This window comes from Anoplophora glabripennis, unplaced genomic scaffold (genome assembly GCF_000390285.2).
Source record: "Anoplophora glabripennis isolate ALB-LARVAE unplaced genomic scaffold, Agla_2.0 scaffold28, whole genome shotgun sequence".
NCBI classification, from domain to species: Eukaryota; Metazoa; Arthropoda; class Insecta; order Coleoptera; family Cerambycidae; genus Anoplophora; species Anoplophora glabripennis.
The window spans coordinates 1194415-1212846 of NW_019416423.1; the positions used below are offsets into that span (position 1 = coordinate 1194415).

Sequence of the window (18432 nt, forward strand, 5' to 3'; positions counted from 1 at the left end):
CTTGACTTTATGCGCAAGATTCCTTTACTTCAGTACAACTTTTCTGATTGAACTAATCAACAATCCCAAATGGAATGAAAAAAATGCCATTGCTTTCTTTAGTTGTCAGTAGTCTTATCCTTTAAGCAGTGGCAGGCAAAAAAAGGATGGTGTCAAAGTAACCGGACTAATGCGCGACAAGTACGTGCGCGCAATAGTAGCGGGGCGAGGGTGATTTCTACCCCAATGTACGCGCTCCCACCACCGCTACTGTTATATAAAAGCAAAGGCACACTAAGGGTGCGCTTTAAAACCACGAGGGCACCGTTTAGTTTAGTTTGTTGAGTTCGCCTTTCGGAGCTGTGCTGTCTCTTCTCTATTCTCTCCTCGCTGTTCTACATCCTCCTCCGACTCGTCTTTCCGCTCTCTACTTCTAAGTGCATGTGCGCGAGTGCGACCATCGGGGACTGCGACTTGGTAAATTGTCCCGGCGACACCGTCTAGGGGGCACAGATCTCGGCACCGGCAGAAGAATCTTAACCCGCGAGGATGCCAACCGGGGGTCGTAACTGAAATATGCAATAACCCTGCCACGGATGACTGAGTCGCACTGCTGGAGGCCGCCCAACCTGCCGACGACCAGTTAGCACGATGCCGCGCTGTCTCATGGCGAAGAAATTTAAGGCCTATACGTGGCCGGAGCGGCCGGAGCCTCCGGAGGAGGAAGAGGAGGAGATCGACGTGGTCGGGGACTCGCCTTCTTCTTGCTGGGGGCCATCCAGTCCCACCGCCGGCGCCACGGCCCCCAGTCCGCCGCCCACGTCTCCGCACGGGACTACTCTTCTTTACAATGGTAATTTTTTTTACTTTTTATGTGGTTTTTACTAGGGACCTTAATTTCTCTTAATATAAGCTCCAGGTGAATTGTCTGAAAGTATTTACTTGCTTTGTGTCTTTTTTTTGGATATTTTGCCATGTTCCATATTATTTTTTTACATAAAATTAGTAACTATTAATAAATTTTGACAATTTCACTAAAAAACATTTCGTCTTGAAAATGAAAGTGGAAAAACTTAAAAAAAAAGATTAAAACTGTACTTGTTTTATATATTTCAAAACTAGATTTATCAAAATGTTATCTTAAATTCATTTTATCGATTTTTAACTTGAAATGGAGATAGAAATAATAATACTAATAAAACACTTGTAGCTTATTATTATCATATTCAACAGTTTTGTTATTTTGTAGATTCTAAGCTGTGTGATTTTTAATTTTTAATTTCATATTATTCGATTTATAACACTTATATTAATAAATGTAGATACCAATGCAATATTTTTTTAATTTAGCGACTATAAATTGTCATATTTAAAAATTTTTGAAAAAAACGCATTGTTTTGAAATCAAAGAGGAATGACTTTTCAAACTTTCACAACATATTATTACGTGGACTGTTTCTTATACAGGTATATTTATTTCTTTCTCATGGTGAGATTTTATAGTACCTAGAAAAAAATTAATTTATTAAAAACAAACACTAACTGATACTTGTGTCGCAGGGATATATTTTTAAATTAAAAAATATATATTTGCGTGCGGCAACATACAAAAAAAAACAACTATTTTAATCTAAATAATTGGATAATTATTAATAATATGTAGATATTGCTATGAGTAAAATGTTTTTAATTTTCCAAATCGTATGCGACTACTTATTTTATGTTTTTTAATGACGTCATGGATACCTTTTGAAATTTTCGAAATAATATCTTAAATTTATTTTATCTGTATATTTGCAAGAATATTCGAAATTGAAATAAACTTTGGTATAAAGATGTATAAATGGCTTATTATTAATATTATGTGCTACTGTTTCGTATTCAATCATAAGATTTCATAAGGGCATTCAATATATTTATTTATTTATTTAAGTTACACCACCTGACAGTTAAAACCAATTAATAGGTGAGAGAAATAGCTAATAAAAATAGATGCATTAATAAAATCACATATCAATATACATCATATCATATACATATATAAATAAAAAAAATAAAAATATAATACCTATTAACTTCTCTACCTTTATTAATGTAGATTCTACTCCAAAAATACTCAAAAATGTGGAAAAAATAATAGATACCAATTTACCTATTTTACATTATTTTGTTGTACCTATTTTGTACAACTACTTAACCTTAAGAGAAAAATATATTTTTTATATTAGTACCTGATTTTTAAAATTTAATTACTTGTACTTACAAAACCATAGCAGTATATATGTTACAATACTGTTAAAAATATGTATATACATACCTTATATAGTGGTTGCAAACTTGATTAAATATTAAGCAACTTGGAACAAATTTAAACTCGTAAGAGTATATATTTAGAATAATATAATTCCAATTTACTTGTATACAGTCAACAGATTCCTAAAATTTTCAGTGTTGCTGTAAATCATTCACATTACATTAAATTGATTTAAATTTTAATATTTTAGATATGACCATATTGACAACACTGACTTAGGATATGCACATTTTTTGACAAAGCTTTTTGCAAGTTTTAATCCTATACCACTCTTTCTTCCACAGAATATGTTAAATTAGTGTTTATTATCATAGAATTTGAAATTTGACCCGACCATATTAGAATTTGATTGGAACATTTATCATAAAACCTGACTTTGACGGCTGAAGTTGCTGATAATAACAATCCCTCACTGAATTCCGAGTATATATATCCAGACAGAGCACGTATCCCCAACAAATTTCCCGCAACAATTTCCAGGCGTGGAGTGGTTTAATTTAGGAGTGAAACGGACACCTGCTACAAAGTAACAGGTAGCAAATAGCCAATAACGCCTCTTTTATGTACCTTAAGTACATATAATTATAATGCTATTACGAGGCGGCATTTTTAAGGCTGTAGCGACACTCTACAAGTGCGTCATTACTCATTTCCATTCAACAGTTTGGTAAATATTTTATATTTTCATAATTCTTCATCGGAATAAACGTTACGGATGGTCAACGTGTTGCGATGCGCAGTGTTGTAGCTTTTGAGTAACTACATTAGCAAGTTTTAAAATGCAGTTCCAAAACAGTTTTAAACACATTTTTAATTAGCTTTTTCCTCTATGACCTTAAACATCCGGTACAAGTTTGTGACATCAGTTAACTCAGTTTTGCTCCCTTTCCACTCCTTTCAATTTTTGACATAATTTCATTAACACCCTGTATAAATGAATCGATATTCTTTGAAAACCATCCCGCCTATCGAAATTACATAATTATTTATTTCAGACATTTTTGTTACTAATTTTAATGGCAGTTCCGATTTTAATTCTGGACATAATGTACTTTAAAAGTATCTATTGGCAGATAAACGAATTTTAAAACTAACAGATGTAGCACGCTGTCTGCCACATAATATTATTCAACCGGATATACATAAATGGCAAATATTTACTTGATTGATGTATTGTGCAGAATTGCAACGTTTTAACTTTATAATATGATTCAAACCGTTCATTCCCATTTGCAATTTAGGATATTTATTGCAAACAGTGGAAGAAGTACCACTTGTATCAATATACTGAGTGGACGATTGGGGATGAAATAATAGTTCGTATTTTCAAAAAGAATTTATTGAGACTATAAATTTCATTAAAAAAATTAATAACTCTTGCTTTTTAGAACATTCAGTTAAGACATTTTATGTAGGCTTTTCACCTTATGTTGACACATCTTTTGTATAATTTTGCTCAAAAAAAACCTTAAGGATATGTCTTTTAGATCATCATTCTCTCATTTCCAAAGAAACATAATAAACAAAACAATCTAGATTATAGACTTTTAAATATATTTCATAAAATTTGAAACCGGTATATGTCTGATGGGTTTGACTGACGGATGATCCAATTTGGTCAGTACATATATTGCTAATATAATTCAATGGTGGTCGGAGAATTAGTCCACAGAGTAGTTGTCATCGGTTTACACAATGTATTTATTTACGTAGGTATACAAAAAATTAGTTGTTCTTAATTCTTCTGCGTGTGGGCTGTTGATGTATATGTGACATTTTATACACCAAATCAAATTAAAACTTTTTAAGGAGCCTCCTTCTCCAACTAAAAAGTTAATTGATCGATTGCCAGACGCCTCGCCCGACGTATTAAACAACGACAATTAATTTATTTCGTCTCTTATCCGGCTCGGAGCGAAAAGTTTCAGGGGAACATCAGTGTAATCGATGCTGTCGAAGCAACAGCTAAGAATTATGCGAAGGAAACCATACAAGTATCTTAAATCGTGCAGGTCATGGAACTTCTGATAAATCTGATAATTAACTTGCCTGACAAGTTGGATGGATGCCTGCAGGAGCAGAGGCTTGTCGTAGGCAGCTGTAAGGTTAATTTAAACGGCTTGTGTCGGATTATTTGTAATATGTCGATGTTGTAATGGTAATTGGTAATTTCGTCAATAACATATGCAGATATCTGTAGGTACTGGCTTTTAGGAAAATATTAAAACACAGTAGAAAAATACGAAATTTAGCGTCTTGCTGCAATGTACAGGTGCAACTAAAGCGAGAATTTAAAGATGCGTTTTAATGCAAATATTTCATTTTTTTGATGATAGAGTATAATATTCCTAATATTAAAGTGGATTGTAAGGATTTCCTATATTTAAAACTTTCTTTTTCTTCTTTTCTCAGTACATATCACACAAACAAAAATTGTTTCACTAGTTCAAGAACTGTTTGTTACAAACTAATTCTGAGGAAAAAAGAGACCATAAAATTTATTATAATAAAATCGGTTCTGAGAAAACCAAAATGGTGCAAAGTGCGTTTGCGAAGATTGTTGTAGAATTCGTTAAAGTGTGAACCAAAACAAAGCTCTTAAACCTTAGGCCAGCAAGAAAGCTGCTACCACTGACTGCATTTCTACACTTAAGCGACTGCCCTAAATTATTAATAGACTAGTCGGTATCTGTTTTGGTTTGGGCGAATCGTATATCCACGAAGATTTTTAGCTTTCAAATATAACTAGAAATTTCTATGCGCATAAAAAAAACGTGAGATTAACTTTTGGCGGCACAATATGTTAAAAAAAATTCGAAAAATGTATATTTTTCTTTCTATTTAATTATGTATCTCTTCAAGAGTTGATTTTAGGCGAAAATGGAAGAGGAAAAAAATTTTTGTAATTGAATTTTACAAAATAGACTAGTTGCAAATCGATTGAATCTTGATTATTATTGTAAAAATCGAAAAAATCGCCAAAAATGGGGTTAAAAACATTACTTCTTAGGGATTTTTTTTGGAGTCTTTAAGTTGGGTTAAGGACTTTCATATTTGGCTCAAAAAAAGTTCATGTTATTAAGAATCATCACACCAAATTTCATCAAAATCGTTTCTATAGATTTTGCATAATAATTTTGCAATCCAGATTTAAAAAAAAAATTTGGAAATTTTCAAAATTTTGCACAGCAAAAACCAAGGCCCTTAGATCCTTGAAAATTTAATCACACATAGAAGGGCTCTCAAGCTTTCAAACGCTTTTTGAAAAATTCGAATCCGTCAATTAGGAGAGCTCTGGCGCTTGTTTAAACATTGGTCGAATTTTTGTACTTATAAACAATTAAAATAACTTTGTGAATATTCAATCAAATCAAATTTTTTTAAATATTCTAAAATTGTTTATTAACATAACAATTATTTTCAAAATATGTCGAAAATTAATAATTAATTAATTAATTAATTAATTAATTAATTATTAATTTAATCTTCATTTCTTTTGTGATTACAGTATAATTTAAATATTATTTACTGTTTAAAATATAAGCAAATGAGAAATGAATTCATTATATTACAAAAATACAAAATTATAGTAAAAATTCGCCCAATGTTTAAACAAGCCAGAGCTCTCCTAATTGACGGATTCGAATTTTTGAAAAAGCGTTAGAAAACTTGAAAGCTCTTCTATATATGATTAAATTTTCAAGTATCTAAGGGCCTTGGTTTTTGCTGTGCAAAATATTGAATATTTGCAAATTTTTTTCAAAATCTGGTTTGCAAAATCTATAGAACCGATTTTGATGAAATTTGGTGTGATGATTCTACATAATATGAACTTTTCTTGAGCGAAATGTGAAGGTCCTATACCCAACTTAAAGACCCCAAAAAAATTCCCTAAAAAGTAATGTTTTTTAACCCCATTTTTGTCGATTTTTTCGATTTTTACAATAATAATCATGATTCATTCGATTTGTAACTATAGTAGGATCGTATTCGATGCAAAGTAGAGCAAAAAGTTGTCGGTCTTTTATCAAAGGAAAATTGTGTCATCATTTTTAGGAGGCGTAAGATAAATCATTTCAAATTTAAAATGAAATTCAATGTAAAATCTGGAATACTGCTGCATACGCACTGTGTTCTGGTAGTAGCTGTAGTCGCCCAGGTGCATCGAGTGTACGAACTGGTCGGTTTTACGTCAAATACTAACCTGGCGAGCTTTGCCGTCAATTAGAGAGCGCTTCCAAAAAACAAGTAAACAGTGGCGCGTACAGAGGTAAAATGTAGTACATATGTGGAATTTAGGAAACAAATTGAATTTATAATAAATTACATTTAAAATAAATAGTTTATGAGAATAAAGTAATTTTTGTAGGAACAAGGGTGCCAGACCTGAACTGATCCCCTCGTCCCTTCATAATGTATAAAGAAATTATTCAATTTGTAAAACCCTTAAAAGCGTACTTCATTGGTTCCCTTGACAGGCAATGATTTATTACTTTGCATCGAATATGGTCCTGCTATAGTCATGTTTTGTAAAAAATTTAATTACAAAAATTTTTTTCCTCTTCCACTTTCGCCTAAAATCAACTCTTGAAAAGATACATAATTAAATAGGAAGAAAAATATGACATTTACAACATATTGTGCCGCCAAAAGTTAAGCTCACTTTTTTTATGCGTACAGAAAAATTTTCATTTCTAGTGATATTTGAAAGCCAAAAATCTTCGTGGATATACGATTCGCCCAAATATGCACTCTTTGAAACATATACCGTCTGGACTATAATAATATTGCACAGTAGTGTCGGGATTGTCACAAATTTCAAAAACTAATCATGTTAGCCTTGATTTTTTAGAGGCATAATGTTGATCCCTTAATTACGCAACTTTGCCCTCATTTAAGCTAGTTCGTATGTCTTACCATTTTCGAGATCCCTGTTGTAGTGAGAAGCGAATTTGTAACAGCCTGTATTGAATTACAGGCATAAGGAGAAAAAAAAAATGACAAAATGAGGATCACGGAGAACTTTTCTTCTAGGATTTTAATCGTTTCGTCGTAGCCACTTTGTTGCCTCTAATAAATTGCCAAAACATGTTTTCCCTGAAGTTGCGTTAAGAAATTTTGGGCAAATATTGAAAACAAGGAATCCCTTTTAACGGTTGTTAACCAAATATACTCTTGTCAGTTTCTAAACTCCTCATTTATATTATGAGAGTAAACATGCTACTCGGACTATAAAATATGGCCTCTTTAATCTTGTGGCATTAAAGTTTATGCGGGTTGTGTATCTTGCAGATGCTGTGTCAGGGAATATTTTTCATAGCGAACAACATCCTAATCCAGAAAAATCAAGTTTGGTTAATATTTTAAGTAGGTACTTAATACTCACTTCACAATATCTATACAGGGTGGTCCTTGTATTCCAAGAAAAAAAATGTGATGTGTGTCGCAGAAACGAAGTTTTCTAGAAATAGGCTCCACAAAATTGATAAAATAAATTGAATGACTACTTGTATTCCGTTGTTAAATTTGACATTCCGACTAATAATCATTAAATAAATCAACATTAAGTGATAACAGATAAGCATATAATTTTAATTCAGAAATTTTTCTTACTTTGATGCAATGAAAAGTGTTAAAAAATCTTCACTGATGTGAGTGTATTTTCAAAACCTATCTTTTTGTGCAAATTGCCCAAGAACTATAAATTTATATATCTATACATCCAATCTTCATTAAAATTCTTTCTAGTTCAGCAAGTACGGGATATGTATTAATTTTCTTATCAATCGCTAAATAATATTCGCCCCACAATTTTTCTTATTAATATAAGCGTTTTATTATCAATAATTAATTATTACCTTACAAAATCGGATCAGTTCGTGCAAAATCCGATTTTAACACCGGTCTATTATTGACGTGAAATTCTAGGAAACATACAACACACCGTAAACAATATTTGACCTAAATATTCCAGAAATAATCGACAATTATCTGTTACATTATTTCTAACAACGTTCCATTTTTTCACTTACCTGATGATTGTTGAATTTCTTATTTATACACTCAATATCGACCTTTTCGATTAGTCTAGATATAGAGACAGTAAAAAGGGTGTTCCAAAATTGATAGAAAACACAGGGTTTTAAATAAAAATTGTAAATTTTTTATGTACCTATGTAATACCACATCTGGTAAATGGCCTCAACGGCTTTGCTGTTACATACGAACGCTTTTGTCGAAAATTTCCATGATTGTTTTGCATGAATTCAAATCTTGCATGAATTTTGTGACACCCGATATAACTCCAAGTTCTAAACCCATATTTTGAACATAATTAGGAATTGTTCTTTACGTACGGATCTATTCCCCTGACAGCTAGAACTGCTAAAAATAGTCGCGTAAATATTTAGCAGAACTAAATTATTTATAATAATTACCCTACCCTTTATCGATTTAACACCATTTGGGACCAAAAATAGTACGAGATATAAACCTACAGAAAAATACCCTCGATTTGTTTCAGCCCTCTTCAGTTAAGTCAGTATATAGGTGTCTATAAAAAGCAGTTATTAATTAACATCAAAAGTAAAAGTAGCGGATACATGGCTTTGTAGTGTATGTGGAAAACAAAGCAAAATTAATTACCATACACTTAGCATACCGGCTGCTAACAGGCACTGTTTATCACTTTGGAGACTAAGTACAACTTTCTTGTATTCACGGTGCTAATTCTGATTTGATGACTGTGGATATTGCATTGAATAATAGCAAAGTTATAACACGTAAATTTGCTTTTAATATACGGCGGCAGCTGTTACCTCCGAAATTCAACGCACACTTGAATAAAACTGCCTATTCAGAGTTTCCAGACGTAAATTCCGATTCCTTTAAAAAGTTATGGGCCCCATTGCGACAAGGGTTGATGGAAATTTAAAATATTTCTTATTTTCTTAACCAGATAGCCGTTTGTGGAAAAATACCTCTGTCTTATAAGGTTTCTTTATCATATACAGGGTGTTAATGTCAATAATTTAAACGGGTGAAAAAGGAGCAAAAACTGAGTTAACTGATGTCACAAACTTGTATCGGAAGGTTAAGATAATAGAGAAAACATCTAATTAAAAATGTGTTTAAAACTGTTTTGGAACTGCAACGTATTTAAGTGTTTACTCCTGAGGGTTTCTACTACGTCCAGGTTTTGCGAATGGTTGTTTCAGGAACATGCAAGAAATCCTCAATTTTCAGTGCAAATACTTTGTGGGTACACATGTTCGCAAGTGACCCATTTTTAAGTACGTCAAGAGCGCCAGCCGGACGCCGCCGCTCGGACGCACTAGGGTTCCTGGAAGAGGACCCCGGCAGAATGGCGCCAAGGACCAGGTACTTCTGCCAGTGACTCCACAAGAGGAGAGACTCTCCAGCGAACATTCGCCCCGTCAACACGTCTTTTTCTATACAACTTAGTTTTCAATAAAATACTTTATTTTTATCGTTGAGAGAGCGTTTTATATTTGCTGTACAGCGAAAGCAACCTTCAACTTGTTACAGATGAGGCATGTTTCAATCGAAATGGTGTACGTAACGTCTACAACACTCACCACTGGACTATCGAAAATCCACACGAAATACGTTGCGGTGCAACAGTTTTCAGTGAACATGTAGGCCGGTGTCGTTAATGACACTTTAATAGGACCTTTTGAATTGCCTAGACGCTTAGACGGTGCTCCATATCTTTCTAAACATTAATTTTCCCGAACGCTGGATAGGCCGCGGCAGCCTAGTTAGATGGCTTCCCGGTCCTCGGACCTCACCTCTTTAGATTTCTTTTTGTGGGATATGTAAAAAGTGTTGTGTATTTCACAGAAGTTCGTGACATCGGCCAACTGCGACATCGTATTATCGAAGCTTATAATACGATTCGAGAGGACGTGGCAATGTTGCAACGCGTTTGAGCGAATTGGATACGCCGCGCTGAAGCTTGTGTGCAAGCAAATGGTGAATACATCGAACATCTTCTATGAAAATCAGCAGTTCTCACAAGGTGGCTCCTTGCAATTTTGACGTATGTCAGATTTTAAAATTACATTTTACTCAACACAATATATTCGTCATAAGTTCATTAACACCCTATATATATATAGGGTGTTCAAAATAAGAAGTTATATTACATTCAAATAAAACGAAAGTGAGTTGGGTATAGCAGTATTGCAGAAACTAATAAAAATAAATAGGCCCTACTCGCGAAAATCGTTGCCAATGGTAGTTATTGATGGTCGAGGGCATGTAGCTGACTATTCCTGTGAAGCAGAAGACACTGAGCAGAAATTGAAAAACTTTTACCTATGTTTCGAATTTAACTGCCAGTACTGTCCACCAAATCGCAAAATATTCCAAACACCCCAACCTACAGCAGATAATGTCTAGAAAGCCAGACGCTGTTGTAGAGTGACCACCGATGATTCTGGTGGAACCCCAATTTAGAATTTTTCGGCGAAAACGCCAGGAAAGTTACTTCTTCTCAAATAAAAACCAGATTCCACGTCAGGATGAAACAGATGTTAGGATGTTTAGAATTCACTGAGCCACCATGAAGTGTGACCGAACGTCGACTCTAGTATCTCAAAGCTTAGTAACCAGGGCGGATTGGTTGCCCTTTAATACCACCAAACCCAATTTGAACTACATAGTTGCATTTGTAAACATTTTTTAATTCAGAACATTGTTAATTTGTACACCGCTCGAGACAGAGAGCAGCACTCTAGTGCCCAATCTGCTCAAATAGTGAAATAGACATAGAAATAGTAAAAACTATTACAACTAAAGTAAAAAAACGTTCATGTATTCGTAAAACATTTGTAATTATTTAAATGCTTTAAGGATACTTAAACTTCAGTGTTATTTGATTGTTGCTTGTTTTAGGAAGCAAAATAGCATGACGATCGCTTATTTTAAGAGATGCGAAAATAAAAGAAATTTAACGTGTTCATTATTTGACTTCTGTCGCAAATTAGGAAGGAAAATTCACTTACATTGTCATCGCAACGAGAACGAAGACAGTTCGCAATAAATTTTTAGCCTTAACATCTCGTCGAGACGGCCATTTTCCCCCGAATCTGAATGACATGTTTATGCAAATAAAATAATACCCGACCGAATGCCGGATCAATAAAAAGTCGTGTAATATTTGATGTCTTTGTTAGGAGACAGCACTTAGAGACAACTCGGGGGCATTCTTATGTAAAGCAGCCCGATGGGCTAATGCGCAAAACATCATATATGCAGTGAATACCTAAATAGGCTCGCCGGATATTAATTTTCTTTTTATCGAGTTTCGGCGATGATGGGGCTGTTTTAATGGGGCCCGGCATCCACGGCGTTTCCACCCAGCTGTTGTGATGTATCCGATTTAATTAAAAGGGGCCACGCGGCGGTGCCCCGTTTTACTACTACAGCTGTTATGCGACGTACACGCTATGAATATCCTTACGTAGAGCAACAATAGGTTACTTTTACGGTGGAATACTTGTTTTTATGGCGTCAGTTGAGAGCCACACATAGGATGCGGAGTAGGCGTTGCACGAACAGGACTATTCGGCCTGATGGCCGCCTGGAATTTCTGCCATGGGGGAGGGCCCGTCATCTGAGAGAATTTTACAGCTTTGTAGTGGAACGCGTAAACGCGGAACACTTGCCTCATTATTTATTGTAGATTTTGCGATTCCGAGCTATTTGTCGTTGGGTTCCTGAAACGTGCCTAGAAAGGCCACCATTAACGTTTTGATAGATAATGTTGACACCGCATTATTTCTTAATCATTTGTCTATTTTGAACTTATAGTCTCTTAATGAATTATGAATTTATGAATGAATTATTAGTCTCTAATTATGAATCTCTTAAAACAGGAACTTTTAATAAAATTATGAATTTGACAAATGAGAGCCCTAGTATCAAAGGCGGCAATCTCCACCATTTCCACTTTTTGTTAAAGCGCAAAAAACTGCTACACTCTTATTACTGCTTAATTCAAAGGAAGCATAGTTTCCAATGAAAGAAAATGCTAAACTACATTAGATTTTAAGGTTAATGTACCTAAATTTTTTATATTTTCTGAAAAAATGTACAAAAATAAATGGAGAATGCCGTGTTTGATACCAACAGTTGGATTTTGCAAGATTTGTTACCAAAGGTTGCACTAAAATGAGTTGTAAAATAAATACCAAGTATTTTGGAATGGACTTACAGACAAAAGAATAAAATATTAAAATGAATTCAACAAAACGTATAATCAAAAATAAAAAAAAATGAACTAAATAATAATAAATTCCTAACTATCTGAAACAGCATGTCGTGTCACGTCACGTCATATGTTCGCTGTGAGCCATCTGATTGGCCAAAACGGATATTGCCGACTCTGATTCTAAGCGGGTAATGGAGATTGCCGGATTTGATTCTCAGGTGATGTTTTAATGCAGTTTTGTAATGGGATACAGCCGCTTTTGATAATCGCAAACCATATATTCAGGTAGAGCGCGAAAAACCGAAAAATATCATGTATTTAACTCGATTTCGTCAAAAAGTGGAGATTGCCGCCTTTGATACTAGGGCCCTCAAATATGTAATTAAAGTATGTACCTACCCAAAGATTCACGTCGACTCTTCATGTGTCCCCATAAAAAAAATAGTGGTACGCGAAAAACACTCCGACACGGTCGAATTCCAGATACCAACTGAATTGGGTATTGGTGGACAGCTTAGTACCTCGTGTTAACCGCCGCGCCGTTGTCGCATTGCTCGATATGAATGTTATCGAAGTTCAAAAAAGTGATAAACATTGTATTTTATAGTATTCAATGCACGCAGTTATGTTTTTTCTCGCAAATGGTTGAGTTTAGGACCCATGTCATATAAGGTTTTCGTGTTTATTTTAATTTATTCTATCGTCTGTTAAAATTAAGGCAGTCAAACTTCTAAAACCCTGTAGAATCCTAGAAAGAAAAATAGTAGTTCGAAAATTACTCATTTTACATTCAAAATGATCTTTGATTCACATGAACTTATAGAATTTTGAAAACACACAGAGACGTCGAAATTCCGGGATTCTTAGTGGTGTGTCTCCCAGTACCTCCGCCACTGGTGAATAATATTGTATATAAATTAAATGAATGTTTGCTTTTATTTACTATAGCCAAACATATTTGGAGACTTTGCTAATATTTTTCTGAAAAAGCAACTTTGGACAAAGGCACCTGGTTTTTTTTGCGTTCCTTCATCTATCATATAATTTTTTATTTTGTACAATAGTGGTATCTAATAGGTACAATTCATAGTTTACAATTTAATTACTAAATTATAATATGGATAGAATAATACAGTAATACTCATTGTATCTGTATACATGTCTTGGCAGCGCTGCTCTGCAAGAATGTCTCTAACATTCAACCTAAACTTGTTTACGACTTTAAACGTCCCTCTGATATTTAATACCTCCATATATGTAATATTTAACAGCAACTGTTGCACAATTCTGCGGCCCCTTAAACGGAAACTTAGTTATTGTTGCGCTCAGCAACATTGTAAATAATAGACATAATTCGCAAAGGGAAAGCATAACAAATCTCCATAAAGACAAACTTTAAGCTCCAGTCTAGTTTGCAGTTATGGAGCGACAATTTTAACTAGGAAACTTGAGTGCTTTGAATTAGCCGCCATTAATATGCAAGAACAACTTCTATGATTTTCTTCCTAAATGGATTTTATTGTGCCCCATTTTCTTGTTTTGAGCGCAGTTTTAAGGAGTCCGTAAGAAGTTAAAATATTAATCCGTCTTACAGTCCTTTAAAGAGGTGCTAAGTATTATAATGATGTTAAGAACCATATAACTTTGTTCGTTAAAACTAAAGACAAACGGATTGCTTTATCTATTTTCGTTTTAAAATATATACTGAGTGTGAGGGAGAAAATTATTAATCTCAATCGAACAAACACTGAGTCATAAATAATTAAAATCTTATTTATCCAAAACCTATCTGTACCTGCATTGGTGTTCTAAATATATTCTCGTTTTGTTCCAGGCTATCTTCACGAGCTCTCGTCTTCAAGTTACTCCACCAACTTCGTTTCTAAAGCAGAAGTATCTAGTCCCAGTCAACCTTCTTACGCCACTTTACGTACCGTTGTGGAAACGCAAGATCTTCGAGCAGAATACACCGCCCCAACTCCTGTCCCCCCAAAGCAAAAAAAATCCCTAGCAATGACGTACACAAGTACCGGAACCGCTTTAAGCTTGCCTCCAAAGAAAAAGGACATCTATCGGCCGTATTCCCTAGAGGACAAACCCTCCCCGCCTTTCTTTCACCACACTATCCGTGTACCCGCCGAGGAAGATCTCCACGCGGCGCACGCCATCTTGGATTTAAGCGCTTCGACGACAGTATTCCTGCAACCCCCCACTCCGCAAGTACAAGAGCAGCATCGCCAGGTGGAGGCGCATCAAGGTCAACAGGAGGCGACCATTCCCCAACCTCTGAAAGCAACGGCACCCTCCATGACACCTTCATGTAAAACTGTGGCCTACACGTACGAAGCCTTTTTCGTAAGCGACGGCCGATCGAAGAAGCGACACCATCCCGACGATCCCACCGCCACCTTAACGCCCAAGGCGATAGTTAACGAGAAGCCAAAGTACACCTGCAGCGAATGCGGGAAGCAGTACGCGACGTCCAGCAACCTGTCCAGGCACAAGCAGACGCACAGAAGTCTGGACTCCCAGGCTGCCAAAAAATGCATGACGTGCGGCAAAGCCTACGTCAGCATGCCCGCTCTGGCGATGCACGTCCTCACTCATAAACTCGCGCATCGCTGTGGGGTGTGCGGGAAGCAGTTCTCGAGACCTTGGCTGCTGCAAGGCCACCTTCGATCCCACACGGGCGAAAAACCTTACGGATGCGCACACTGCGGCAAGGCGTTCGCGGACAGGTCGAACCTCAGGGCCCACATGCAGACCCACTCAGCGGACAAGAACTTTGAATGTCCAAGATGCCACAAGACGTTCGCGTTGAAGTCCTACCTCAACAAGCATTTGGAGTCGGCGTGTCTTAAAGAGGAGCCGAGCCAAGTTCTGGGCTGCGAGGAGGACAAATTGATACCTGAAATAACGGTGGCCACGCCATTGGCGGTTAGGGTTTACGCTGGTTAAACCAAAACTGTGTAAACTGTACCTTAGGTAATTTCTCGTAATGGGAGAAGTACAAGCAGGAGGTAATGGAACAAAGCAACCAGTTTAAAGCTTCGTCATATTTTTGTAGATAATTAGGGTAATGTAGGGGTATCAGGTCCGCAGTAGGTGCGACTTACTGGGGGTGGATAAACTGGTTGCTGAGAATGGAGTGTTCTAGCCGACAAAGAAGTAGTTAATTCCTTTTGTTTTGAAAAAAGCGGAACGCGGGTTCGCGCAGATTGAACTGTTTTGGTCGCTCGGTCGGATTTTATCTAGTCAGCTTTCTAGTCTTTCTCTCGTAGTTTAGTTTTCTGGGCACGTCCATGCAGCGTTCTGAACGGGCCACGCCGCCTAGATTAGTCATGATTTATTCTTCGCGAACTGATGCCCCCTTGTAAATATCCCTTCCAAAGAGATAACACACATCGCAACACGTCCACTAATTTAGGGTTAGTCGTAAGCTGTACCTTTAGAACACCACACGGGATGTAAATAAAAGTCAGCCACTTAAAGATGTAATCGGCACCTTAGACTAATTTAGTTGATTAAACTCGCGACATTTTCAACGTTCTCTACGAACAAAGGCAACGTTTCACAAACAACGAACTTATGCAAATACTTCTAGAATTATTTAGGTTAAGAATGGATATAAGTGAGATTATGATATATATTATACCGATAACCGCCGCAGTCTAGTCGCAGTCTCTAGTCCCAATCCCGTTTAACACAGACGTCCTAGTCCTAATTCTAGTCAATTATATTTATTTTGGTTATATTGTATCTACATTAAGGGCTAAATAACTTAATCTTTCTTCACAGCGGCTCCAAAAGATGAAATTGTCGCGATTAAAAATGTCCCGTCACAATGACAGGAGAAAAAAGATTAAAATATGCGGTCCCTGGTTTACCATTCGAATCTATTATATACCTATATCTGAATCTCCTAGAGAAACAATTGTATAGTAAATTATAAAAAAATCAACGAAGCATAGTTTTTGGCAGTATTTTTGCAAGCATATATATTTAAAATTATATATTAGATGTTAAAGACACGTTCTCGATGTCATTTAAAATATGAGTGCGTTGAATATTAGAGTCCATTATTATTAATTAATCTATAAAACCAATTCCTCCATGTAATCGTAACAATAACATGCTATAGATTATCGTCGAATTGTAATATTTTTACTATACGGTGATATCCGATTGTCATATACGGACAGGAACGATTTCACACATCATTAACGAAAAACTATACCTAATTAGCGTAGTTGTGCTATTATCGATTAGGATAAGATGAAAGTCTAGCTTTAGTAAGCGTGATTCCTAAATATTTCGGTCTTTTCTTGCTTTCGCGGAACGAAGACGATGGTCTTTGTTATTTAAATACAATATTCAGGATGGTCCGTATGTCACAAAGCATACTATAGTAAACATAGACATTTTTTTTATGAAATTTTGGTCAGTCGGGCCTGTTTATGAAAGTGCTGCTCTGTAAGGTTTTAAAATAAATTTGTAATTTCTTAATAATTTTAAACAATATTTTTTATAGTGAAAGTCTATTCTACTGCTTTTGTCCGAAATGACTTTTCAATTATCTTTCCATTAAAGTTTGGTGTTTCTTGCACTATTGATTTTTCAATAGATAGCATTGCAAGTGCTGTTAGTCTGTCTTTACAATCTAATTTAACATTTACAGTCTTTTAAAAAACACACAAGGAACAATACGTAGATAACAAAATTTTACTCCAAACGTAGACTAATTACGTTTAATAAGGGAAGAAAGCGGTGAATAGTCATTATTTGGTTACAAGCAGACTGAACAGGGCCCAAACTGCATAGTAAATATGCGCTACGCCCACTCCGTGTTTCACTGTTGCACTACGGTAACCATGACCACCGCTGTAAACACTTTACAGATTTAGGGGCGAGCTTCCAGGAGCCGACGTATTCAATGTTTTCCAAATTAATTTTGCAAGTGGAGTAAAATTGTAAAAGTCAGTAGCGTAAATTTGAAAAATACTATGATTTCTTGTCTCATTGCAGATAACCAAGAATCTTACTTGCTCATAGGCTATTAGGTTAAAATGAACTATGACGTTCAACAATATTATTGCATGAATCTTTCATAGGGTCATTTTAGATTTAAAAAACGCGGAGTGCTATTAAATTAGAGGGTGGAAATTGGAGATAGGGGTGAAAATGCATCCCTTTCACTTTTATAATTGTAGCTCGAAAGCGAAGCAAAATTTCGGTATAGTTCATAGAAAAAATTATTTAGAGAATTGAATTTCCTAACGAAATGGCTTATAAAAAAATTTTTAAGGGAAAATTTTATGCAAAAAATCGTTGCTTTTTTTAATATTGTTTGTTAACGATTGTTTGCATAAAATTTTCCTTTAAAATTTTTTAAATAAGCCATTTCGATGGGAAATTCAATTCTCTACAAAATTTTTCATATGAACTATACCGAAATTTTGGTTCGTTTTCGTGCTATATTTAAAAAACTGCAAAAGTGCATTTTCACCCCTATCTTCAATTTCAACCCTCTAATTTAATAGCACCCCGCAGTTTTTTCATTTTTAATGACCCTTCATGTCAAGTCATGTGATGAAAATCTTTGATCCTCTTATTTTCTTCATTTTTTGCAAAAAATGAGAATTAAAACGTATAATTAAGGGAAATCGCGACGAAAATTGGCTAGCTTTTTCGAGGGAATACAGTGATTTAATTACTTCATATTTGTTATAAATATAAATCTATTTTTATAGATGATTTGAAAAAAGAATATTTATAAAAATGACCGCTGCCTCAATGTCTACAACACTGATCATTTCCTTTTTTCGGTAATACCATTAAATTATGTCCTGCGCTACACTTGTAAGTTTCAAGAACTCGTGTCCAAATGGCGTAGGAATTTTGA

The 18432-nt window shown here is 35.2% G+C and overlaps 1 protein-coding gene across 1 annotated transcript; it reads left to right on the forward strand.

The window, feature by feature from the left end:
• Positions 1-630: 630 nt before the first annotated feature.
• LOC108909828 (zinc finger protein 184-like) lies at positions 631-15488 on the forward strand. The gene is made up of 2 exons (XM_018714256.1): positions 631-832; positions 14365-15488. Exons 1-2 carry the CDS (start codon positions 631-633, stop codon positions 15486-15488), a joined length of 1326 nt encoding a protein of 441 aa, XP_018569772.1.
• The last annotated feature ends 2944 nt before the right edge of the window (positions 15489-18432 follow it).

Coding starts and splice junctions, on each gene's coding strand:
- LOC108909828 (XM_018714256.1), top strand. CDS start 631: ATGCCGCGCTGTCTCATGGCGAAGAAATTTAAGGCCTATACGTGGCCG. Junction 833..14,364: donor GACTACTCTTCTTTACAATG/GTAATTTTTTTT, acceptor GTTTTGTTCCAG/GCTATCTTCACGAGCTCTCG.